The 27,346-nt window shown below is 43.6% G+C and overlaps 1 protein-coding gene across 2 annotated transcripts in view; it reads left to right on the top strand.

The window, feature by feature from the left end:
- Window positions 1-25,795, top strand: part of ENKD1 (enkurin domain containing 1) — a 248,980-nt gene extending 223,185 nt beyond the window's left edge. For both annotated transcript variants that reach the window (XM_033943272.1, XM_033943270.1), the window contains exons 7-8: window positions 23,708-23,844; window positions 24,184-25,795. In XM_033943272.1, coding sequence (XP_033799163.1) covers window positions 23,708-23,844; window positions 24,184-24,344 — 298 coding nt within the window. In that variant the 3' untranslated portion in view covers window positions 24,345-25,795. The remainder of the gene's footprint in view (window positions 1-23,707; window positions 23,845-24,183) is intronic.
- The last annotated feature ends 1,551 nt before the right edge of the window (window positions 25,796-27,346 follow it).

The following is a 27,346-nucleotide window of genomic DNA, read 5'->3' as shown; positions in this document are numbered from 1 at the left end:
TAAGCAGAGACCTTGTATTCCCGACTTGTATAAGGAATACCCTGTATCTCCTCCGCTTGCTGAATAGCTTATAAGAAGGATTCCAGTACAGTATCAAAAAGCAAAGGAGACAAAGGACATCCTTGTCCAACACCCCTCTGCAAACAGAAACGTTCTGAAAAATTATTATTAATATACAGTCTAGCAGCAGGGGAGCTATACAAAGCTTGAATCATCTGAATAAATCCAGAACCAATACCAAACCAATCCATTGCTTGATTACATGAAGGTCCATTCCACACAATCAAAGGCCTTCTCTACATCCAAGGATACAGAGAAGGCCGGCTCTTTCATATCTTTTGTTAAATTCAACATGTGAAAAGCCAATCTGGTGTTATATGAAGAATGTCTTTGAGCAACGAACCCCATTTGGTGCATTCCAATAATATAAGGGAGAGCCTTATTGGCCAAGTGCAAAGCCAATAACTTAGCCAGAAGTTTTCCATCTACATTAATTAAAGAGATAGGCCTGTAATTTGAAACCAACATGGGATCTTTATTTGGCTTCGGCAAAACTGTAGTTAAGGATTCTGCCATAGTACCTGTAATGCAACCTTTAGTCAGTTGCTCCTGATATAAATTTAACAAATGTGGCAATAGGGTGCTTTGAAAAGATTTATAAAACTCTACCATGAAACCATCTCCACCTGGGGCGGATCCAACTCTAAGAGATTTCAACGCTGTTTGTAATTCTTTTAACGATATAGGCTCCTCAAGACTTCCTTTTATATGCTCAGAAATATTTGGTCCCTTGATTAAATTTAAAAATTCTAAACCTTCTAGTTCTCTATTTAAATAAGGCTCGGAAGAATCTAAAGCTTTATAAAATTTCAAGAATTGTTTTAAGATGGTTCCAATTTGAGAATAGGTATCACCCTTTTCATCTTTGACTGCAACAATTTTTACCTTTTTTTCCTTTGCTTTGAGATAATTTGCCAATAATCTTCCCGCTTTATTCGAGTTTCCATAATATAGGGCCTGCTGAGAAAACAAATCTTTCCTGGCCAATTTAGAAGAAATTTCATTGTACTTACATTTAGCTTTTAAAAGGGCCTGCAAGGTAATTTGTTCCCATTTTCCAGCCAATTTTAACTCCAAAGCCTTTATTTCTTTTTCCAAACTAGAAAATTCCTTTTTAAGTTGTTTCCTAATATATGCCGAGTAAGAAATTATTTGTTTCCTCATGGTTGCTTTGAAAGCATCCCACAAGGTTTCTAAGGAGATTTCCTCTGAGGTATTGATCTGAAAATATTCACTCATTTTTAACTGAAATTCTTCAAGAAAGTTTCAGTCTGCAAGCAATGTATTATTAAATCTCCACACAGGTCTACTACTATCCTGTTCAGCAAATTTAAACTCAATCCAAACTCCACCATGATATGACAAAATGATTTGGTCTATGGTGGCATTTGTTACCTGCTGAACTAATTGATCTGACACAAAAATATAATCTGTGAAAATGATTTATGAACCTGGGAGCAAAATGAAAATTCCCGATCATTAAAATGAAGAATCCGCCATATATCTTTCAGACCACAAGATTGCACTAGTTTATCTAATCCTAATGATTTCAAAATTTTACTTGGTTTTTTATCCATCAATGGATCCATAACAGCATTAAAATCTCCTACTACTACTATATTAGAAGTAGCCAATGGTAATATCAGTTTCTGCAGAGTTTTGAAAAATTCAACTTGATTTGAATTAGGGGCATATATATTGAAAACCCCAGCGCATTATTTCCCAAGTTCATATCTACATGCACCCATCTACCTAGGGGATCTGCCGCAACTAATTTAAACATTGCTGAACATTTCTTATGCACTAATACCCCCAGCTTTCTTTCCCACAGCAGGGGCAAAAAAATGCTTTACCCATCCTTCCTCTAGTTTTTTTGATTCTGCAGCCATTAAGTGTGATTCTTGAATATAGCATACATCCGCATTCTGTTGTTTCTTTTAATTGGATGATTGAGGCCATTAACATTTAAAGAAAAAATCTTAAATTCCATTATACCAAAAAGAAAACCACATACAATACCATAAAATATTCTGTTTTCTCAATGAATTCATAATTTCCCCAGATCTAAAACCTAGAACACACATCCATCCCCCCAATACCACCCTTCCCTAACCCTCTCTTCCCCCTCCTCCCACCCCTCCTCTAATATAAGTGAATATTTGGGAATGCACATTAACAGACCAGGTAGCAAAAAACTCCCAACAGGCAAACAAGTATCTCCATCATTATAATTAATAAGTTACTTAAAAATTCTTATAACACATCTCCTCTTATATTATATCTACCAGCCAAGTTGTGTGTGTATATATATATATATATATATATATATATATATACTGTGGCGATGCCGGTGCCCGTGGGTACGCTCGGCCCCGATCAACGCTCAGAACAGCCTGCGTCCTACGTGCTTCCAGAAAAGCTGGAAGTCCTGCTGGGCACACAATCCAATGAGGAAGCAAAAAGGATTCCAAACAGTCACTTTCAAAATAACATAAAGTCCCACTTTATTGTGGCAATGCAGCTTGAACAAGGTTCAGTTCATTCTTTCCCAAAACATAAGAAAAATGGAACAAAAATCAAATCGAGTTGAAAAGCAAACAACCAACAACTCACACCTTCCTTGCAGGTGATACAGGTAAGTAGCAAGGTGTAGTCCCAATCGTTCTGCCTTTGGCAAACAGGCAGTAACAAATTGTCACACTTCCTTTATAAATAAAGCCAGTGCTGTGCCCAAGCCTAGATTGAAGCCGGCTTGGCCCCAACCAACTTAACAGTAGTTGGTGGGGGAGGGGAGTAGCAGAATCCACTAACTTTACTCTGTAAGTAACAGAATGCCACAAATGGCCCCACAATCCCAACCTAGGATATTATGTGGATTCTTCCCCAAACTACCTCCCAGGCACACAATCACAATTGAAGCTTTTCTTGCTTTCAAAAACCAAAACATAAACTCAAACAGTCCAGCCCAATTAAACCTGACAAAAAGGTTTCCGGTTCCAGGCACCTTGCAAGGAGCTCAGCACTGCTCCCTTACTTCTCACAGGTGCAAACAGGTTCCCCAGAAAGAAGCCAAAGGTTTGCTAGCATGAGCATACAAAAAAGGAAAAGAAAACCAGCAAAGGTACTTAGCTCTCTTCCATAGGGCAAGCCTCAGTATTCATGGCAGTTTCTAGACAGTCCATGGGTTCTGGTTCAGCTAGCTGGTTGGCCTCAGGGACAGGGGCTGGATCCACCATCTCAACGTCCTGATAGTGGTGAGGCTCAGGAGAGCAATCCTGAAAGCTTCCTTCCTGGGCTGGCCCAGGGTAGACTAACTGCCTCCTCCTCAGTGCAGCCTCAAGAGCATTGAGGCGGCCACGCCCTGTTCTAAGAGGGGGAGGGGCAGCCTGCAGCTTCTGCCTATGTTTCCCAGTGATCCTCATTAAACTCTGCAGCTGGGAGTTAGCTAAGTGAGTAGACTGATTCTGAGGCTGTTCCTGGCTGTTACCCTCATAGTCCTCACCTCCCCAGGGTTCTGAGAGCTGGGCTTTGAATGGGAATTCAGAATTTTCCCTACCACTGGTGTCTAGCCTGTCACAATGGTCAGCCCTCTTTAAAGTCAGCCTAGGGTTAGGCAAAGCCTTTTCTGCCCCAAGCCGAGCCTTAGGGCTAGGGTTGTGACATACCCCCACTTTTAAAGGCTGCCCGTCCCTAACTTCCAGGGACATTTCACTATCCTCCTGAATTCTGGATAAGGTATCCACATTGGTACTGAGCTTGCCTGGGCGATGCAATACCCTGAATCGGAATGTCTGCAGGGCCAAGTACCACCGCGTTAACCTGGCATTGTTGTTTCTCATGGTATTCAGCCATTTAAGTGCCGCGTGGTCGGTCACTAAGGTAAATTCACGCTCCTGCAGGTAGTGCTCAAGGGTTTGCATCGCCCATTTGGCCGCTAAGCACTCCAATTCCACCGTAGCATAGTTCCTCTCATTAGGATGCAGTTTGCGGCTAAGGAACAGAACTGGGTGCTCAACTCCTTGAACTTCCTGACTCAGTATTGCTCCCAGCCCTGTTCCTGACGCATCTGTTTGCAGAACTAATGGTTTTTCAAAATCAATCGCTATCAGGACTGGGTTAGTACACAAAGCTTCCTTCAGGTCTTCTACAGCCTGTTTTCCCTTATCCTCCCAACGTAAGCTGTCGGGCCTATTCTTTTTTAGCATGTCAGTAAGGACCGCGGCCCTCGTAGAAAACGCCGGAATGAACCGTCGATAATACCCAAGGAGTCCTAAAAACCCTATCAATTGCTTCTTCGAGTTGGGTAGGGGATATTCCTTTATACAGCGCACCTTATCAACTAGGGGTCTGACTTGTCCTCTGCCTACCACATATCCCAGGTATTTCAATTGCCTCTGTCCTAAATAGCACTTCTTTGGGTTGATGGTAAACCCAGCTTTTCTAAGCGACTCTAGCACGGCCCTCACATGCTTCAGGTGCTGTGCCCAATCAGTGGAGAAAATCACAATGTCATCCAGGTAGGCCTCCGCATAACTATGATGCCCCCTTAGGACTTCGGTGATTCCTCTTTGATAAGTCGCAGCAGCACCATGAAGTCCGAAGGGCATGCGTTTGAACTGATAGAGTCCATGGGGCGTGCTAAAGGCTGTCTTTGGCCTGGCGGACAGAGACAGAGGAATTTGCCAATACCCTTTCGTTAGGTCTAATGTAGAGAGGAATTGGGCTTGCCCCAATCGGTCCAGAAGGTCGTCCACCCGAGGCATGGGGAAGGCGTCAAATTGAGAGACCTCGTTAAGCTGACGGAAATCGATACAGAATCTGGGGGTACCATCAGCCTTTGGTACAATGACAATGGGGCTGCTCCAGGGGCTTTGTGATGGTTCAATAACCCCTAGCGCCAGCATTTCATCCACCAGACTCTGTACCAATTTCTTTTTCCCTTCAGTCAGTCTATAAGGTTTCACCCTAACTACTTTCCCCGGGGTGGTGACTATCTCGTGGGTAACCACTTCAGTACGCCCCGGTATCGGAGAAAATACATCTTCAAAGCCCTGCACTAGGGACTCCAACTGCCTTGCTTGTTCGTTGAATAATTCAGTCCCTATGTTGACTCCCTCTACTTGGACCATATCTGCAATCTGTGGACCCAGATCGTCGTCAGGTTTCTGTTCAGCCATTAGGGCCAAGGTTTCCCTATCCTGCCATGGTTTCAACAGGTTGACGTGATATGTTTGAATCCGGTTTTTCTCATCTTTAACTTTATAGTCTACCTGATTCACTTTTTCTACGATCGTGGCGGGCCCCTTCCACTCCGCTAGGAATTTATGTGGGTCCGAGGGTACTAATATGAGCACCCTATCCCCCACCTTTAAGTGGCGCTCTTTGGTCTTCCTGTCATAATAATATTTCTGTTTTTCCTGACTCCACTCCAAATTCTGCTTCCCTAACTGGGCCACTTGATCTAATCTTTTCCTTAACTGGGCCAAATATGAAATTACATTGGTCTCTTCCCCCTCTTGAGACCCCCAGTGTTCCTTGACGATGTCCAGTATTCCCCGGGGGACCCTACCGAACAGCATCTCAAAGGGACTCACCCCTAAAGAGTCCTGGACCTTTTCCCGTGCTGCAAACACTAACGGAATAAACAAGTCCCATTCCTTCTTTTCTTGAATCCCGACCTTCTTCAGCATTTGTTTCAACGTTTGATTGAAACGTTCAACCATCCCATTAGCCTGGGGGTGATATGCTGAAGTTTTTAAGTGTCGGATTCCAAACCCCTGCCAGAACCTCTCCATTTCTCTCGACATAAAATTGCTTCCCTGATCTGTCAGGACCTCCCGTGGGAAACCCACCATACAGAAGAGCCCCATTAATTCTTTCATAAGGGCTGACGAAGTGGTTTTCCGCAATGGGAAGGCCCAAGGGTATCTGGTGGCCACATCCATAATTACCAGAATGAAGCTATACCCCCGGGGGGTCTTCTCCAACGGGCCCACTATATCCATGGCTAACCGTGCCAATGGCTCTCCCACCTTAGGGATGGGTATAAGCGGGGCTCTGGCTGGCCTACTTAACGAGAGCTTCTGGCAAGTAGGACAGGACTTGCAGAAATCCGCAACATCCTGAGTGACTCCTGGCCAAAAGAATCTCCGAGATATTTGAATCTCCGTCGCCTCAGTCCCTTTATGCCCTGAAAGAGGGTGATCATGCGCTGTCTGCAAGACTATCCTTCTAAAGCCCCGGGGAATTACCAGTTGTTCTTTGTTATCATAAGTGTCTTTACCCAAAGTACACCTATATAATAACCCCTGCTTTACTTTAAAGTAAACCGGGGTATTAGGGGGTAGTGAAGCTTGTCTCCAGGGTTCTAGCAGGGACGCATCTGTTCTCTGTTCTGCCAGGAAGGTGGGAAATATCTTTACCACCTCTTTGGGAAGCCACGGAATTTCCTTAGCCGAGCTAACCTGCCTCAGAGCTTGACTTCGTTGTTGCTTCTGCCTACGATTCTGTGCTCTAGAACGTCGGCTCGGCCCCTGGGGATGTTCACCTATCACCTCTCCCGTAAAGGGAAATATCTTCCCCCAGTTCCCCCTCCCCAGGCAGAGCGGGAGGACCCTGAGAACGAGTGCCTACCAGTCCCTGCTTAGGCTTGAGACACCCCTCCAATCCTTTCCAGTCCCGGCCTAGTATAAGATCATAGGGAGCTCCGGGTACTTTTGCTACCTTAACCTTATACACCCTATCCCCACTCAAAATAGTCGTGGGGCGGAGAGGATACCTTACCCTGTCCCCGTGTACACACTTAATCATGACCGATTCCCCCTTTCCACGTACAACCTCCGTAGGAAACAATCTTTTAAAACACGGTGTGGACATCATGGACTGGTCTGCCCCCATGTCCACCAGGGCAGACACCTCCCTTCCTGCAACTGAGACTAAAGCAAGATATGCTTCAGGAATTGGGGTGTGTGTGCCTTGGGTGACCATCAAGTCCTTTTTGTCTCTGCAAAACCTCTGGGTATGTCCTGATTTCCCACAACGATAACAACGGGGCACCTCTTTACGCAAGGGCTCCTTAGGTTTGGGATACGCAGTGGTTTTGAGAGGTTGAACTTGACTTTTCACTGCCTTCCCCTTCTCCAAGCTTGGTGAGGAGGCTGGCCGCTCTTCATCATTAGCGCCCTGGGCGTCCAAATACGCCTCAGCCACCTCAATAGCCTGGTGAAGGTTCTTGCACCCCTGTCTCCGAATCCAGCCCCGCAGGTTTTTCGGGACCGATTCTAAGAATTGTTCCTTAATCATCTCCAGGAACAAAGCTCTGGGGTCTCCTAAATAAGTGTGCAGCCATCTCTCAGCCAACTTTGTTAACTTCTGCACTAGAGCTTTGGGTCTTTCCTTATCTTGCATTATAGTCGCCCTAAATCTCTGCCTATAATGCTCAGGAGTAAACCCTAAATACTCCAGGATGTGACTCTTAACAGCCTGGTAATTGTTGGCTAACTCGGGGTTTAAGGTCTGAAAGGCTGCTAGGGTTTCTCCAGCTAAACAAGGTAGAAGCCTAACAGCCCACTGTCCCTGCGGCCAACCAGCTGCAGTAGCTACCCTCTCAAAGGCAGATAAAAACTCATCCGGAGTATCTGCCGGTGTTATCTTACATAGATTTAACATTGTGAGCGGGTTAGCTGCTCCTACAGTTGGTCGAGTAAAGCTCAGTCCTGGCTCACTGCCTGTGGCTGGCGAGGGCCTCGGTAAAAGTTGAGACAGTACCTTAGTCTGTTCCCCCATCGCCAATACCATCTCATCATGCTGTCTCCTAGACAGTTCCTGCGACCGATACCACAAGTCCTGGTTGGTCTTTAAAACTGCTTGCAGGTCTTCACTGTGTTTCTGTCCTTCACCAGCTAGGAAAGCCATCAGCTGCTGCTGATCCATCTTGCTTCCATGCCTGGAACAGGAACAAACAGAGAAAACACTCCAAGTGCGGTACTTCACACTAGCACCACTCTCTCCCTCACCAACCCCCTTTGCTGAGGTACTCTTACTGGAAAGATTGGTGAGTCTGCGCCTTGGTTAGTAGGCCTCCTTGGCCTCCAGTCGCTTGTCTGCGTTTCTGTCCTCACAATACTGGTTTGGTCCTTCCTGGACACCCTCGGACTCTGATCCACCGTAGGGAAGGCGAGGATTCTCCGACTGCGTGCTTCACACTGCTTCTGTTCAGCCACCAGGATATCCTCCTCAGTGCCTTCGCTCCGACCGGTAACCCGAACCGCCAAATCTGGAACCAGTCTCCAAGACAGGAACAAACAAACAAACTAAAACAACAAACCAAAAAAAAAAATTCAAAAAGTCCAACTTTTTTTTTTTTTTTTTTCAAAAGTTCCTACCAATGTCTAGCAGGAGGCGCTATATCCCACTTCTGACACCAATTGTGGCGATGCCGGTGCCCGTGGGTACGCTCGGCCCCGATCAACGCTCAGAACAGCCTGCGTCCTACGTGCTTCCAGAAAAGCTGGAAGTCCTGCTGGGCACACAATCCAATGAGGAAGCAAAAAGGATTCCAAACAGTCACTTTCAAAATAACATAAAGTCCCACTTTATTGTGGCAATGCAGCTTGAACAAGGTTCAGTTCATTCTTTCCCAAAACATAAGAAAAATGGAACAAAAATCAAATCGAGTTGAAAAGCAAACAACCAACAACTCACACCTTCCTTGCAGGTGATACAGGTAAGTAGCAAGGTGTAGTCCCAATCGTTCTGCCTTTGGCAAACAGGCAGTAACAAATTGTCACACTTCCTTTATAAATAAAGCCAGTGCTGTGCCCAAGCCTAGATTGAAGCCGGCTTGGCCCCAACCAACTTAACAGTAGTTGGTGGGGGAGGGGAGTAGCAGAATCCACTAACTTTACTCTGTAAGTAACAGAATGCCACAAATGGCCCCACAATCCCAACCTAGGATATTATGTGGATTCTTCCCCAAACTACCTCCCAGGCACACAATCACAATTGAAGCTTTTCTTGCTTTCAAAAACCAAAACATAAACTCAAACAGTCCAGCCCAATTAAACCTGACAAAAAGGTTTCCGGTTCCAGGCACCTTGCAAGGAGCTCAGCACTGCTCCCTTACTTCTCACAGGTGCAAACAGGTTCCCCAGAAAGAAGCCAAAGGTTTGCTAGCATGAGCATACAAAAAAGGAAAAGAAAACCAGCAAAGGTACTTAGCTCTCTTCCATAGGGCAAGCCTCAGTATTCATGGCAGTTTCTAGACAGTCCATGGGTTCTGGTTCAGCTAGCTGGTTGGCCTCAGGGACAGGGGCTGGATCCACCATCTCAACGTCCTGATAGTGGTGAGGCTCAGGAGAGCAATCCTGAAAGCCTCCTTCCTGGGCTGGCCCAGGGTAGACTAACTGCCTCCTCCTCAGTGCAGCCTCAAGAGCATTGAGGCGGCCACGCCCTGTTCTAAGAGGGGGAGGGGCAGCCTGCAGCTTCTGCCTATGTTTCCCAGTGATCCTCATTAAACTCTGCAGCTGGGAGTTAGCTAAGTGAGTAGACTGATTCTGAGGCTGTTCCTGGCTGTTACCCTCATAGTCCTCACCTCCCCAGGGTTCTGAGAGCTGGGCTTTGAATGGGAATTCAGAATTTTCCCTACCACTAGTGTCTAGCCTGTCACAATGGTCAGCCCTCTTTAAAGTCAGCCTAGGGTTAGGCAAAGCCTTTTCTGCCCCAATCCGAGCCTTAGGGCTAGGGTTGTGACAATACATATATGATTTTCCTTCAAAATAGAATCTTCTTTAAAAAATATATCATTACTATATAACTTCATAAGAGTAGAGTAGTTAAATAATTAAATAAACTTAAATCAAAAATATAGACAATTTAAAAGATAGTTAACATTTACATCCAATAAAAAATTAAATCTTAAAATATAACAGTCCAGGATTAATTAAACTATATGAGATCAAAATTAAATACAAAGTAAAAGACAATTTGATATTTATAATCAATTCCCTTAAATATATAAATACTCCTTTAAACCCATCACCTTCCTCCCTATTAAAATAACATAAGACCCACATCCCTCCACTTATATTTATTACTTTAACTAGATTAAAATTAATACTTAATATCCTCATTCCTCCTTTCCAGCTAATTCTTCAACAATTGTATACATTCCAAACTCAACCAACTTAATATATTTGATTTTCTAACACTCTTGCCCCTATTTTATTTCCTTTAAAAATCCCATCCATTAAACAGAAAATCCCAATTATATATTATCATTAAATAAAAATTATATAATTTATACACTCCAACGTATATAAAATCAAGAAATGAAATAACCAAAATTGAATATATAGTGAAGCTTAATAAATTAAATATTAACAAATAACTAGTCAATATATTAAAACCCTTATCCATTAAGGAGCATCATTGATAAGAAAAGTAAATTAGAAAAATCCTGTAAAAAATATCTATAACAGTAAGCCACCCTGATATATAAATACCTAATAATGACTTCGCAAAAAACTGAAAAGATAAGAACCAAAAAATATAAAACTGCCCCCCAAAATTTAAATCATTAAAACCATTAAGTTTAAAAAGATCCAAACTTTTCCCAAATCCTACAAATTTCAGCATGCTGACATGAAAAATCTTCCAGGGGAAGTCACTTGCATTAATGAATCATCTATTTTTCTCCAACTATTTACTTTATCTATGCAGCACGAACCCTCAGTTAATTAAATTAATTCCAACCTACAAGGACTTTCAGGAACCATAGTTATTAAACTAATATAGCAAAATTTGTTCATACTTCCCACTTAATATAAATGCTGCAGGAGATTAACCAAATCCTGACGCACAACACGAGCCAGTACTCAAAGCAGATACCATATTCGGCATACTTATTTCAGGATCCAGCATATTGGCATGAAGAATTTACAAGATGACAGTTACTTGTTCAAACATAAACCCTTCATTAACCAAAATATTACCATATTCTTATTATTCAAATATATAATTAATAGAACAGGAAGCTTCCATTCCACAACACGCTCCGAGATCTGTTATGCAGACAGAAAGTTTAACCACCATTCACTTGTCAGAATCCGAACGTGCCGAATTGTTAAACCAAACTGCCTCTTTCAAAAGATCCAAATTGATAGAAACATCAATTTTATTCCTTCTCCTTATCTCTTCTGATCTTTTTCCGCATCACTTCCGATCTTCATGACTATAAGAATTTGTACTCTCCCCCAAGTCTCAGTTAAAGTTCCATCTGATTCACCACCATTGTTTAAAAAGAAAAACAGCACCCACCACTCTGGTATTCATAAAGAATTCAAAAACACCATTAAAAATTGCATGACATAAGTGAAAAATAATAAAAACAGCTGAGAAGCATCATTAATATGAGAAGTCACATGGTCATCGATTCTCCACTTTTGTATTATAAACTCCTGAAGCTTATTAGGATCTTTGAAGTTTGTTGTTACATTATCATAGGTCACCCTTATGATGGCTGGATAAAGCAACCCATATTTGGCACCCAGTTGCTCGAGTTGAGGTTGTAACTCTAAAAATCTTTTTCTCAGCTTGGCAGTTGCTCTTGCAAAGTCCGGCACAATTGTTATCCTGGATTATTGATATTTTAAACTTCTATTTTCTTTTGCCAACCTTAAACCTCCATAACCTTAATAAGGGCTAGATGGAATTTCTGATTTTGTAATGATAATAATTATGTAAAATGATTTGTTATGTTTCCATATCCTGTTATGTTTCTTTTTATTTGAAATTTCAAAATAAAAAAACGAACAAACCTCATAACCTGCAGGAATCTGAGCATTTTGAAAATTAACGGCTGTGGCCCTGACTGCCGATTAGACCTTCTGTCTTGTATCCTGTGGGCCCACTCAAATTCCAAAGGTTATTTTGTACTGAGGGGCAACAATTTTGGCAAAAATTTTTCCAAAAATGCAATTGGAACTTTCCCCTTGGTACCTTCTGGTAAACCAAGGAGTCTCAAATTATTTCTACGTTGTCTATTTGAACAATCCTCCAACTCTCTAGTCAAGTCTTGTATTTTTTTCGATCCAGTTTCCACTGATGTATTTCCCCTTCAGTGACCTCAACTCTCTTTTCTAACTGCTATACTTTAAGGTTTGCAAGCTGTAACTGCTTTGTAAGACCTGTGACCTCCTCCTTTACCTCTATTAGTTTTTGTGCGTTGTCCAGCACTATTTCTCTGATATTCCGAAGTTCAGCAAGAACTTCATTACTTTCCTGGGGCTCCTTAGGCAACGGGATTTTTGAAGGGGTTGCCGGCTCTGGTTTCGATCTTTTTGCACTACCTGTGGTAGGCGCACCAGCCAAATCAATTTTCGTTTGTCTCCCGGTAGCCATGCTACCTCAAATCTTCTTATTTTTGAAAGGAGAAATCTGCTTAGTAACTCAAATATTATATAATCGATGCCTGTCAGTGAGGAGCTTATCACTCACCCGTCCATCTTGATGCATTGCCAAGCTACGCTCCCCCAAGACAGTTTAGATTAAACAGGCATGGAAAAGTTAGATCATATTCAGTATTCTGAATCCAAAAGCTGTGTCCTTTCTCTGTATCTAAAGGTTTCTATTTTTTTTTTTTTAATGTTTAAATGATTTTTATTATTCCAGCAGTAAGAAGCAAATACAACAGTAGTACCATTCAGGAAATAACATTTTCAACAATATAATCAGTTCCTCTCCCATCCCCCCCTCCTCTCCCCTCCCCAAGAATCCATGGCCAGTCTAACAGCTGAGAGTGGGAATAAAATCTTAAAGATTCAAAAGTCTACTGCGAGCACGCGGTGTGAGATCCTGTCAGAAGTGCTCCCACACCTGACAAAATTTGCGACCCAGGCCAAGAGTCAAGTCTCCCACCATGCGTCTCTCCAGTGTTGCATGCACTATCATTAGGGATCTCCATTGTGCATATGACGGGGGATCACAGGAGAGCCAGTTGGTGAGGATAGCTTTTTTTCCCATCAAAAGGGCTCTGGAGATAAATGCTGACATTCCCCTGGGTTTGAGCGAGACTATATTATAAAATCCAAATAACGCCCTCGGTTGCGGAAGCCATCGCCTTCCCCAAAGCGATGTGGTATATAGGCCAAGATGTCTCCAAAACAATTGGATTGCGGGGCAGGCCCAAAACATGTGACTCAAAGATGCATGAGCCTGATTGCATTTCGGGCAAGAATGCGACCCAGTAATCCCTATCCGGGCTGCACGTTCCGGTGGAATGTAAAGTCTAAGAACAATTTTCAATTGCATTTCCCAGTGAGTAATATTGGGTGACACCTTCTGAATGTTCTTCAGGACCCGTTGTAACTGTTGAGCAGTCAACTGGCAATGCAAGTCCTCAGCCCACACTGTCGATAATATATCCAGATTCGTACTTGGTTGGCAATCCCAGATCCCCACAATATGAAATCATAGAGGAATCCTCTGTTGGGCTGAAAGGCTGAAGAGTTCCAAAAGCGCCTCCCTGCAGACTTCAGTAAGGGCAGCCACTGGGAGGGACTGAACATAGTGACGGATCTGATAATAGGCGAAGAGATCATTAGCCTGTAGGTCAAAAGTTCGTTGCAGCTCGGCAAATGTGACCAGGCTCCCCTCCTCCGAAAACAGGTGAAAAAGATATTGTAGACCTTGTGCTTGCCACCTAAGAAAGGTGGCATTTTGCATGCCCGGCTGGAAAACTCCATTGCCCAGTATAGGCAAATATAAAGACACCCTAGAAGACAATTTGGCTGTTTTACAGACCCATCTCCATGTCCTTCTGGCCGGCGTAAAAATGGGGTAGTGAGACACCAAAGGACGCATCCTCGGATCTGCCACATGTAGAAAATAGCTCACATGGAACGGAGCCAGCAAAGATAACTCCAGTGGTGTAGCAGAAAAATCAGATGTGCCTCTAAACCAATCATTAATATGTCTCATCTGACAAGCCATAGCATACCAAAGTACATTTAATAAACCATAGCCCCCCTATCCCTGGGCAGACACATCCGTAGCAAGGGCATACGTGATCTCTTACCACCCCATAGAAAACGCTTTAGCTCTTTCGTTAAATGAATGTTATGGGCATGGGACAGCAGCAGAGGTAAAACCTGAAAACGATATAACCATTTGGGAAAGAGCACCATATTAAAAAGGGCTACCCGGCCCGCCACCGATAAGGGAAAAGTGGACCAATTCTGTAGATGTTGTGAGGTTTCTTGAAGCAATGAGGTGATATTGCTGGTGTACAGGGTCGTAAGGTCTCAGGGGATCTGTACCCCCAAATAGCGAATTGAAGTCTGAGCCCACATAAATGGGAAGTGACCGCTCCAAGTCTGTTGTAGTGTCAGGGGGCTAGCTAGGGCCATAGATTTCTGGTAGTTCAACGTAAATCCCGAATAAAAGTTGAATTCGTCAAGCGCTTGCAATAAATATCGAACAGAGTGAGCGGGGTCAGTTAGCAAAAATAATAGGTCATCTGCAAAGGCCAACACTTTGAGTGAATGAGTCCCGAAGTCCACACCCACTATGTCAGGGTCCTGAGACACTGTGCAAAGAAAGTGTTTGAGGTACTATAGAAATAAGAGGGGTGACAGGGGACAGCCCTGTCGGGTTCCCCTCTCAATAGGTCAATGACAATAGTAATAATGTCATTGACAAGTAGTCTTGCTGTTGGAGTGGAATATAAAGTGCGTAATGCCGAGGCGAACCAGCCAGATATCCCCGTACAATTTAACACTTCAAAGAGGTACGTCCAGTTGACCTGGTCGAACACCTGTGCCGCATCCAAACTAAGTAGAAGCATAGGAGTGTGATGGAATTGCGTGTGCGCTAAGGCTATCAATGCTTTACGTACGTTGTGTACTGCTTGTCTACCTTGTACAAAGCCGACTTGTGTGGATGCAATCACATCGGGGAGAAGGGTCACTAATCTATCAGCTAAGATTTTGGACAGAATTTTGATGTCTACATTCAGCAAAGAAATTGGGCGATAGGACCCGGGAGCAGAACTGTCTTTGCCAGGCTTCAATATCATCGTGATTAAAGCCTCATTCGCTTCTCCAGGGAAATGTTCATCCTGGATTACCTGGGAGTAATAGTCCTTTAAAAAAGGACTAAGCTGTCCTGAGAGCAGTTTTTAAAATTCTGCCGTAAAGCCATCCGGCCCTGGAGCCGAAAAATTTTGTTGATTGTGGATAGCTTTATGTAGTTCTTTAGGGGTGATGGGTGCATTAAGAAACCTAACATCCGAGTCAGAGAGCGGCTGTAAACCGGAATCCGTGAAATAGTCCTTAATAAGGGGTTCAGCTCCCGAGTCCTGGTGCCCATATATCTTCCCGAAGTGGGACTGAAAAATTTGTGCAATGTGTTCAGTAGTATGTTGAAATTGGCCCGTACTATCCCAAAACATAACGGTGACCCCGCACCTGGGAAGTCAAGCGGGCTAATAACTTCCCTGCCCGATTTCCATAGCGATAGTAGCAAAATTTTTGATACAAGAGCATTTTCACCGTGCGCTCATGTATATAGGAGTTGAGAGTCGTTTCCACAGAAGCTAAGTGTTCCCTAGCGTGGCGGGTCGGGAACAGGGTATACTGACGCTTAGCGCTTGCTAGTTCTTTTTCCAACCGCAGTATTCACCGGGACAAACGACGATTACGCGCTATTACATAAGCTATACAATCTCCTCTGAGCACCACCTTAGCCGTGCTCCAAAACAGTATCAGATCATTGCTATGCTGACCATTAAAGTCTAGGAATTCACCCCATTTAGTCGTTAGGTATGTTTTGAAATGGTCATCAGAAAATAGATAACTAGGGAAGCGCCAACGTACAGGTCCGCGTAAACCGAAGCCCACATTCACATCTAGCCAGATCATCACGTGATCTGAAATCACCGCTGGGCCTATTACCGCTGCATCCACATTTAGAAATGCTCTGCGCGTGGTAAGGATGTAATCTATCCTAGATTGTGTGTTATGTGCTCTGGAGCGGTGTGTGTAATCCCGTTCAGTGGTATGGAGAATTCTCCACGGGTCCACCAGATCTCAAGTGGCGCAAAGATAGGGCAGGCCTCTGGTATGAGATATACTCGCACCAGGTCCCGGCTGAGAACGATCACAAGTCGGGTCAAACACCTGATTGAAATCCCCTGCAATGTATACCGGATCAGTAACCCGCCCAAGAAGCATGGCAGTTAGACCCTCAAAGAAGGAATGGTCATAGGTATTAGGTGCATATACATTCATCAAGTAAAAGGAATATATGCCTACTGACAACTGCAGCAAGAGGTAGCGGCCCTGAGGGTCCGAGGCTACTACTTTCACAGTGTAAGGCAATGTCTTACTAATCAGTATCGCCACCCCTGCCCGATTATGAGTTGAAGATGCTGTATGCACTGCGGCTACCCAGGACCTCCTCGATTTCTGATGTTCCAAGTCTGTAAGTCGGGTTTCTTGCAGACAGGCTATGTCAACCTTATGTCGTTTGAGCTGTGTTAAAATTTTTGTTCGTTTTATGGGAGAAGTAATGCCCGAAACATTCCAGGATACTATTCTCAAAGTGTTAGCCAGCAGGTATAAAAGGGGCTAGTACAAACATATAAAATGCTAAGTACGGAAAAAATCCACCCCGGGTTCCCAGCCATACCCAGGGCAGCCACATGACGCTCAGGACCTGCCCGAGCAGCACCAGTACCATGGTAAATGTCAGGTGCAGGAGTCTCGCAGCAGGGTCTGATCCCACCCTTCCCAATAATCGAAAGAATACCAGCAGCAACCACGTAGGCCAAGGACTCCCCCCCCCCTGGAACCCCAACCCCCCTCCCTTCCCAACCTTCTCCCCAATTATATGGTTGTGGTCACAGCCTCAGATTCGCCCTAGGCGTTCCCAAAGGTGTGAAAGATCGCAAAACAATGCCACTCCGGGCCCCGAGTTCCCATACAGTAAATACAATAGTCATAAGAGCAGTCTGCAGAGCAAATGAACATTAGGATGAGCTCAAATATACAGTATATCAATTTCTGAACTAGTACAGGAAAAAACACAAAATTGTAAACAAACTTAAACCAGAATAGCAAGTAACAGCCATATTATCTGAGATCCAGGCTTCCCCCAAACCAGGAGATCCCGGTGCATCCACAATGCCACAGGCACACAGGAGCATGTGACAAACAAGGAAGCACACCATGTGCTCTTTCATGTAAGGTCCGACTGGGACAACACCTGAGTGTTCACATAAAGGGCCGCCTCAGCCGCGGCCTCAAATACCTGCCAGCGTCCCTGATGGTAAATTTTCAAAGTGGCTGGATATAAAAAGAGAAAGCGTATTTTTTTGTCAGCCAAAGAGGAGCAAAGTGGGTAGAATTGCTTCCTGCGCTCCATTAGGGCCACAGAGTAGTCCTGGAAAATGCGCACCTCAGACTCCTCAAATGCTAAAGTCTTCCGAAGTTGTTTATATTTGCGCAAGATTTCCACTTTATGGTTATAGTTTAAAAGTTTGGCTGTTACCATGCGAGGCCTCGCCTCTCTTGCTTGTTCTCGGCCTAGCCGGTGTGCTCTCTCCAGTCGAATAGGCCCCAGGCCCTCCTTCAAGGGAAAGGAACTGGTCAGCCAGGCCTCCAGCACCTGCAGGAGCTTAGGACCGGGTACTGTTTCCGGAATCCCCAAAAAACGTAAGTTAGATCTTCTGGATCTATTTTCAAGATCATCCAGTCTTTCTGCTTGTTTTTGAGTCAGAGCCTGCAGTTCCTGTAACGTGGTGTCATGTGCCTGCTGTGTATCCTCGACGCTGGAAACCCGAGTCTCCAGCGCTGCGGTGCGGCTAGTAGTCTCCATAAGTAGATTTTCAAGCTTTTGGAGCTGTTTAGAAAGTTTTTCTATGCTGGGCTGCATTGCCACTGTTACTGCTTGAGTAAGGGCCGTCAGCGCCTCCGGCGCTATTTGCTGAATCGCGGCTGTGGAGGTGACCAGCGCCGTGCTGCGGGCGGTCCCGATCCTTTTTTTGAGTGTGGGTGGACATCGGCGACGCAGGAGAGGACAGAAATCTGTCCATATATTGTGCACAGCAAACGCTGCAAAGCGCTGTCTTCCGGCTCACCTCCAAAGGCTAGTAACAGGGCGCTTCAGGACTTGGGGCCCGGGAGCTCAGGCAGCCTGCTTCTGCCTTGGCTCAGTGCATCACGTGATCTCTCTAAAGGTTTCTATTTTTAAAGGCACATCTTAATTCTTTGTGAAAGCGACAGTTGGAACAGACAGTATCTTTTGTATAGTGTGAGTAGAATGCAAGCGCTGGTTGCAGACCCGCCTTTTATAGTGTTTCACCATGATAAAATAGTGCTTCGCAACCATCCAAAATTCCTCCCAAAACTAGTCACGGAATTTCATTTGAATCAATCCATGGTGCTTCCAGTGTTTTTTCTCAAGCCTCATACTCACCCAGGAGAAACGGCTCTTCATACTTTGGACTGCAAACGATCTTTGGCTTATTACTTACAGCAGACTAAGCCACATAGAACATGCTCCTCAACTGTTCATCTCCTTTGATCCTAACAGGCTGGGACAGCCTTTAACCAAGAGAACTATTTCCTCATGGTTGGCGGCCTATATCTCCTCTTATGCTCAGGCTGGACTGCAACTGGGGAGTCATGTAACAGCATACAGAGTCCGAGATATGGCAGCTTCCGTTGCTTTCTTACGTTCCACTCCTATTGATGAGATCTGTAAAGCTGCTATTTGGTTCTCAGTTCATACATTTATATCTCACTACTGTCTGGAATCTTTTTCCAGACCGGATGGTCACTTCGGCCAAGCAGTATTGCAAAATTTATTTTCTTAATGGCCAACTCTCCCTCCATCTCATAGTAAGCTAGGGAGTCCCACATGTGAGAATATGCTGCCTGTTTGTCCTGGAATAAAGCACAGTTACTTAATGTAACGGGTGTTATCCAAGGACAGCAGGCAGATATTCGCACAATCCACCCTCCTCCCTTGGTTGGCTTCTTAGCTTGCTTATGGAACTGAGGAACCACGAGCCTACATCGGGCGGGAAGGCACTCGCACATGTACGGTGCGGGCAGTCACGAAGTTTCTAAAAACTTAGTGGCAATACAATTTTAGGTTCAAACAGTTTTTATTGATGCAAACAACAGTAAATAGAACACCAGGGCACCCCAAAGGTGCACAGTACAAACAATGATGCACCATATACAATAATAGAATATGCATGTACAAAAGAAAAGTAACATCAACCAAACTCCCCCCTATCCTACGCCACCTAGGGCATGCGAGATTAATAAGGCAGAACGGCACTCCGGGGCCCTGGACTCTTATGAGCCCCAAAGATGCCACACCACCCCTTCCCCCCACCATTCCCACTTATCCTATCCATGACTGAGTACCAGAACCTTTCAATACTCCCACCTCCCCTCCCTAATCCCCCGTCCCCTCCCCCCAATGGTACTCTCCATCCAGTACTCTCCCAACCCTACTAACTGAGCGCCCAGATTAGGATACCCATCTTAAGACTGCACTGCGGCCCTTTGGATGTAAGGCTTGCAGATATGGCTCCCAGATATTCAAGAACAACATCTTTCACTTTCTAACTCCTCCGGCATCTCGCGCCTACCAGATGGCCAACTGATGCAACTGGTTCCGCCAAAACACCGGAGGGTCCGGGACCATCCAGCACTGAAGAATACATTTCCTGGCCAATAAGCTCATCTTCCTGCACAGAGCCCGATGCCCCCTAGTCAAATGGCCAAAAGCCTCTGGCAAATCCAAGACAAAGTGGGCCAGGGTACTGCGCAAGGCTCTCCCAATTAACCCTGACATGTAAGAGATTATACATCTCCAGAAGCGCTGGATAATGGGGCAGGACCAAAAGGCATGTCCCAAACTGTGTCCCCCCCGTCCCACATTTATGACACAGTGGTGTAGGGAGACCTCCACTGTAATACAACTGTGTACGAGTGTAATAGACGCGTAGTGTCAGCCTATAATACGTTTCCCACAACCAAGCATACAGGATCAACCCAGGCGTCGCCCTCAAAGTATGGGCTACATCCCAATGTCCCAAATTAATATGCAATTCCCCCTCCCATTTACCCCGGATGTTCTGGTAGTCCTTAGTTGGTTGTAACTCTTTCAAACTAGCATGAATGCTAGACACTGAGAGGGACACCCCCTCCTCCCGAGTAAATAACTCCTGCAGCCTGGCCCCCAAGTGCAAGCGCAATTGTGCTCTGTCGAGGGATCCCACATAGTAATCCACTTGATGACATGCAAACTGCGCTCCCCAGGTCTCCCTCACCTTAGCTAGCAAATCTGCACGGGTCAACAGCTCTTCATCATCCCCCAACATATGTTCTAAATTTGAAACTCCTTTCACTCCCCAGGACAGGTACTCTCTGGATTCCCGTGCTGGAGGAAAGGCCGGGTTATCCCCCAAGGGCAAGAGATCAGTGACCTTCGTATCCCCTCCCAGGGCTTGCACAAGCCAACGCCAGGCCACTTGCAATGCGCTAAATAATACACTGGATCGGATAGAAGGGGGCAGTGTCCTCTGAGGACTGTGTAGTAATGCAAACATATCATAAGGAGCAAAAAACTCACGCTCCATCAGAAGTGGGGTGTAGCTGCTGGTCATATTCACCCGGTCTCCCAAATGGCGAAGCAAACACGCATAATTATAGACTCGCACATCCGGTAATCCTAACACCCCCCGCCCTATGCCAAGTCCTCAGCAACTGGGACAACTGCAATTTCGGTTTCTTGGCTGCCCAACAGAAACAAGTAACCCATTTATAAAAAATGCGTAAATCTTTTTTCAGCAAGCACAATGGCAGAGTCTGCAAAACATACAGCCATTTGGGAAAGATGAACATCTTAACCAAGCAGATGCGCCCCATCAGAGAAAGGGGCAATGCCTTCCAGGTATCCAGCAAGAGCTCCGTCTGTTGCTGAAGCTTATCCACATTAAGACGATACAAGCGGGGAACCTGCATGGTCATCAAAGTCCCCAAGTACACAAACTGCCCCGGCGCCCATGTCAGCGGAAACCCAATCCCTCATTGGGCCTGAACCGCCGCAGAGGATGCTAATGCCTCTGGTTTAGCCAAATTTAAGCGGAACCCTGCATAGTCACCATATTCTTTAATCAAGTCCAATAAGGCCGTCAAGGAGGGCACAGGATCTGTAAGGTGTACCAAGATATCATCCGCAAAAGCCGATAACTTAAAAGAGGTAGTTCCGATGTCAATCCCCCATATAGATGACATCACATAGATATCCCGAATTAAGGGGTCCAAGGTAAGCACAAACAATAACGGCAATAAGGGGCAGGCAATACAATTTTAAAGCTGTCCGTATCGGCTCCATGAATGATACCACCCACATGTGAGAATATCTGCCTGCTGTCCCTGGATAACACCTGTTACAGTAAGTAACTGTGCTTTTCTGCTTGCTCTAGGTGGGTGACTGCCTCTTGCAGCTTGACATAAATTACATTTACCTAATTTTGTGAGACATTCAATTTTGTTGTAAATGGGATGGTATTCCCCACTTTAATTTCCTGCCTCACTTGGTCCAATGTGAAACTCTGACCTACATTCGCCAGTAAAACCTCATCTCCCACACTGTTCTGCAGTTCTTCCAAAGCTGCAACTCTGTACCCAATGCCATCTTGGTGGGATATGCTTTTCACTCTTTTCGGCTTCTGGGTTTCTTTGTTAAGTTTCTTTACTGAGTTTTGATACAGATGCAGCTGCATTTCTCTTCTGCCTTACTCATGAGAGAAACCAGATTCAATCCTCAGTAAGCAAAGACAAAAATTAACCACTGGAACCAGAATATAAGGGGGGGCTCCATAACCAATATGTATTAGATACAATTATAGTTAGGACCTTAAAAGACACTAATATTATATAAAAAGATGTAGCTGAATAATAGAAATGCTTCAGAGATTGTAACACAGCATAGTATAGACAGCACAGCACGCAGCGTACATATTTTTCTGTTAAATAACACAATATTTTGGTTTAATGTCTGGAACAAGTGATTTGGGAGCGTTTTTGGATGACCCTTACCTCGATGGCTCGGAATAGACTTTTGAACTCATAATAGCAGGGGTTTTTTGGGGGGTTTTTTTGCACTTTCTTCTCTTGGGGTTTTCTGTTGGGGTTTTTGTTGAGAGGTGGGGGGTTGGGAGGGGTATTTTGGATATTGTGCAAATATATCTGTATTTTGTATTGTTTTACTATGGTTGTTGTTGTTTTCTGCACGTTGAAAATGAATAAACACATTTAAACATAATGTCTGGAACAAGATGCTGAAGTCATAACATAATTGTTCCCTGAAAATAAGCTAAGAGTCACATTAACATATTTGTCACTTGTAGAGGTAGGGGAAATTATGTTACTGTAACCATGTGATTGTAGCCTACAGAAGTGTATTGTCTAGCAAATGAGAGTTTTTGTAAACTAGATGTTTGCAATAGAATAGAGCATGTCTACAAGGTCAGCTTGTCCTTAGTGAGCATGTTGTTCACTTCCTTCTATTGCTGACAAAAGTGAAACCAATACTTAGTGCTAAGGAAAGAACTAATGAAGTATGAGTAATCAGAAACCATGTGACTTGAATAGAACCAATAGAATATTGCTGAAGAATGCAATTTGTAAATGGATTGTAATTGGAAGATGTACCAACTATGTATGTTTAATAATGAATTAATTGATGATGTCTTTGTCCCAATAAAATGGTCAGTCACTTGTAATTAGGGGAGCCTTTCTGACGTCCCATTCATTAGAAGATGCAGAAACGCTTCTCAAGGCCTTAAATATTAACTACACTTTTGTATTGGATTTCTTTTCTTTGATCTCCTCTGAGAAAGAATTAAGAATTGAGGGATGTGGCTTGTCCACTTAGTTATTCTGACTAAACAATATCTGCTCATCAGGCACACATCATATGGTCCTGTGATCTGATAGGTCTGAATAACTTTGTGTCTCTGTGAATTTGCTCACCCCTTTAATTCTTTTTCAGATTATCCTACTATTTACCTCTCTCTGTTGGGAAAACAAACTATTCTTACACTTTGGTTGCCTGGGGGTTTTTTGTTGTTTTTATTTACATGTCATATAAGACCTCTAGACAGTTTAAGAAAAAAATTAAACACAATACATTTAGTAATCCAATCTTTGCCTATTTTATTCCCTCCAAACCCACCATTCTTTCATCCTAGCATACTTAGGTCTTAATTGTTTCCTATAATCAGTTTACTCGTCTATAATAGGGCTTTGCTTCCTATGCCATGATTATTTAAATTTTGCAGTAGTTTCTTATGAGAGACCTTAACAAATTGGGTAATTCCATGTCAACTGGTCCAGTTTCAAGGAGGGTCCCCACTCGATATCTGTGGACACAAAAACGTGACCCAAATAAAGGGGCCCCTAACTCTGAGATGGTTGAGTGGGGAGCTCTGGACTACTTGACATGGAATGACCCAATTCCTTATGATACACTTATGGCCGTTATGGACAAGCTTATTTATAACTTTAAAAAATTCTCTGTGCACAGAGGACAACATTATACTCCCTGCTTTCTTTCCTTGTAGTATTCAAGATTTGAAAAATCATTGGCGTCACGAAGCAGAAGTTCGCCAAAAAAACATGCCAGATCCAGCCATGCCTCCAGGGCACACCATGATGGCAGAGAATGAGCGCCAGGAGACTCTCAACACTCTGAAAGAGAGTAAGTACAAGGAGCATAAGCTTCTAAACTTCACAGAAGAACCCAGAAGACCACTGACAGTGTCAATGTGCATCTGTTTTTAAATAACATACTAACAGCCATATGTATAGACCTGACCCACAGCATGCCCTCTTGAGGCTCATGACACAACATACTCAGTCATCCCTTATTTGAAAACTGAAATTCACACCTACAGCTCTGCCAATGTACTCCAATTCTGATGTACAGAGCCCCCTGCAATTCCAGTATTGTGACCTATAAACAACTCTGCAGTGTACCTAAGGCCTTACTTGCAACAACTTCTGCTACTGAAGTGTAAACATTTCCTTCTCATTGCAGCCCAGACTCAGCTGGTGAAGGAGCTGCTGCTGTTGCCAGTCAGAGTTGATACATTGAGTGTCCAGAAGCGAAGAATGGATCTAGAGAAGAAGCTGTCTGAGATAGAGGAAGCTGTCAAAATCTTCTCCCGTCCCAAGGTCTTCATAAAGATTGACTCTTGAATTATGGAGCAGATGGTGTACTATAAAGATCCTGAAGGATGGCCCACTCTATGACTCATGCCCTAATTCTTGCAAATATGGGTGGGGAAGGAAGTACTATATCATCTTCTATACTGCAGCCTCTGGTACTGGACTATATTCCAGGTCATGACTTTAACTAATGTAATGCCAAGAGTGAAAGATTTATGCTGCTGCATATACCCAGAAAGGAAAAGAAGCCCTTAGGTTATGTCTGAGATTTGGATTAATACCTGTTCTGAAAAAATGAGTTTCATTACAAGGTTGGCTCATTTCATCATACGTGTTTATCTTTGTCTGGATATTTCTCTTGCTGCAGTATCTATCCATTATGGAGGTAATTCTATAAAGTGGGTGCCAATGGCATGTAGTTTGAAGGTAGGGCAAACACAATGAAGCTTGGGCAGATTACACAGTTATGCATGTAAATTATAGCAATCATGGTATGAGCAATTAAATGAGCTCTATGGCTGTTGTAAGTAGTCATGCCTAAGTATATGTGTGTATTTCCACTGCTGTGCTGGAATTCTGTAAAATAAAGTAGGTGCCTACTTTCCTTAATAGAAAAGGCTCCAGATAGGTGCCTTCTTTGCATCTTAAAATAGGCATCCCTTTATAGAACTGCTCCATATCATGGAAATTCTATAAGGAAAGAGCCTACAGTTTGAGCCTATATGCCAGTTTTCTGCTTAAGCACTATTCTATAAATACTGTTGCTGACAGTGCTGAATTTTCACTTGTAATTGGCTCTCTGTTGCTGCAGATAGGTCTGGAGTCAATTCTGTCAACCTTTAGTCCTCTCCTGGGGCAAGAATCTCCTAGAGGCATATTAAAATTCATCTTAGTTTTGGAGTTCATCACTAAGCCTTTACATATACTTTCTTAGGTGCCCAAAACAATTAGACCTTTATGTGTGCCCCTGTTAATCCTTTATGGTTGGCCAAGGTCCTTCCCGGCTCTTGGCAAGGGCACCATTGAAGATTTTCTTTCTCCCTTAGCCATTCTGCCTTGCAATAAGAGAGTCCGCTTCCTAGAAAGTCCTTCCCATTTTTTTGGGCAGTGAACAGTCTCCACCTTTCTCCAGGCCCTCTGTAAATTTCAATAGTTCTTCTGAAACTTGTTGGTCTTCCTGGGCTCTGTTCAGTTCCTTTAGCACATTTCAGATCCTGTTATGGTTTATTTGATTTTAGTGCTCATGCTGAAGTTATATGCGCATTTATCACCTATTAAGCTAGTGGTCTGTAATGGAAAACAAGCACCCTATGTTCCTTTATAGAATAGTCTCCTAGCAGGTACCCAGTTAAAGAATTATCTCTATATCTTTTCATACATATATAAAAATCTGAGTATTTGAGATGTTTAGCTCCAAGGAAGTATGCTATATTGAGAATAAGACTGGACTTATAAAATTATGATAAATAAGTACATCGAGAGTGTGTTTTGAAGTGTAAGTGGCTTAAGCAGCTAAGAATTGCACAAATATGTTTACAGCCACACAAGTTGGAATATTCCATTTACAATTTTTTCAGTTGAAATATTTTTTTAAAAATCTGTTTAAATAGTTTAATTTACTCAGTATGTTTAATAATTTCAGTAAATCAATCACCAAAAGGGTATCAGGTCTTACACTTGGAAGTAGAAAACAGCTTATGAAGTATGCTGCAGATAGTGAATGGTGACCATTATTATGACCCTCTTAATGCTGGTTCTTGTACAATAAGCTCTGGAATCTTCACCAGTGGGTTTGTGAATCCTCTCTAGTTCTGAGCTGCAGGCACTCCAAAACAAACCTTTAGCCCCTCCCTAGGTATATACATCCTGTCACGTGCCTTAGAATTCCACTCTGTTCCTGCAGTTCTGACTACTGGTTTATCTTTTCTGCTCGTGCTTCATTTTACATTTCTAGTTCTTTTATTTCGTCATTTGGCGCGGGTTGTTCTTGTGCTGTGGATTCGCCCTTCGGGGACATTCTTTGGCAAGAGATCGCAGACTTTAGTATTTACTTTGTCTGCTTCTGAGGGTCACTGTTAACATACCTGCAGTAAGCCCCTCAAACAGCATGCAGGTCAGATCGGGTCTCCGGGATCGGGAGCCACCTCACCCTTGGTTCGTCCGCAACAGGGTAGAGTGCAAACCGGTGCACTTGTAAACCAAGGTACCATGCTGTAGTTCCATGAAGGTATTACAGGATCAGAACCGGACCATGTGTCTTTCCTAATTTTGCTGTGAGGTCCGGAGAGTTCCTATCTGGGGTGATTGGGAAGGTGAGGTGGTCAGAAGATCTGAAATCCAGTTTTTATCAGCTCCTGAGGTATGATCTCTCTGCTTGCTCTGTGTTAGCTGGCTGCCATTCATTTCTATTGCAGCACTTAGTCTCTGTGTGTACAAGTGTGCTCACAAGTTTGGCAATTTTGGGGGGTCCTACAAATGGGGTTTTGGTGGTTTCCCTGCATTCCCTAGCCCCCCCCTCCCCATCCACCTGTAAAATCAAAAAATCACAGTTTTTCCAGGTTTCCTGTAATTTTTCCGGGCCATTTTAAGGCAAAATCGGCACCCGCGATGGCCATCTTGGATTTTTTTTTTCAAGTTCAAGTTTATTCATGTATTTGATTAAACGCTTGTCCTAAGATACTAAGCATTGTACAATAATAATTAAAACATTTACATGGGTACAAAAGACAGACAATTTTTTAACGTACTTAATTATTAAAACCATGGAGGTACAATAGGAAGGGGGGGAGAACTACAATATTTATCAAGAAAAGGTACATAAAAGGGAAGTACATTAGGGCAGGGAAAGGTTAAAAGTTGCTGGACTTGAATCAAATGGTCAGTTAAAGGCATCTTTAAAAAGAAAACATTTTAAACTACTTTTAAACTTCTGTAAATTATGTTCAGATCTTATATATATAGGAAGAAAATTCCAAATCATAGGGGCAGTCACTGAGAAGATTGAGGTGTGGTGAGTACCTATTATCCTTAGG

This window comes from Geotrypetes seraphini, chromosome 4 (genome assembly GCF_902459505.1).
Source record: "Geotrypetes seraphini chromosome 4, aGeoSer1.1, whole genome shotgun sequence".
NCBI lineage: Eukaryota > Metazoa > Chordata > Amphibia > Gymnophiona > Dermophiidae > Geotrypetes > Geotrypetes seraphini.
Note: the sequence above shows the minus strand (reverse complement) of the source record. Positions and strands in the feature narration are given on the sequence as shown.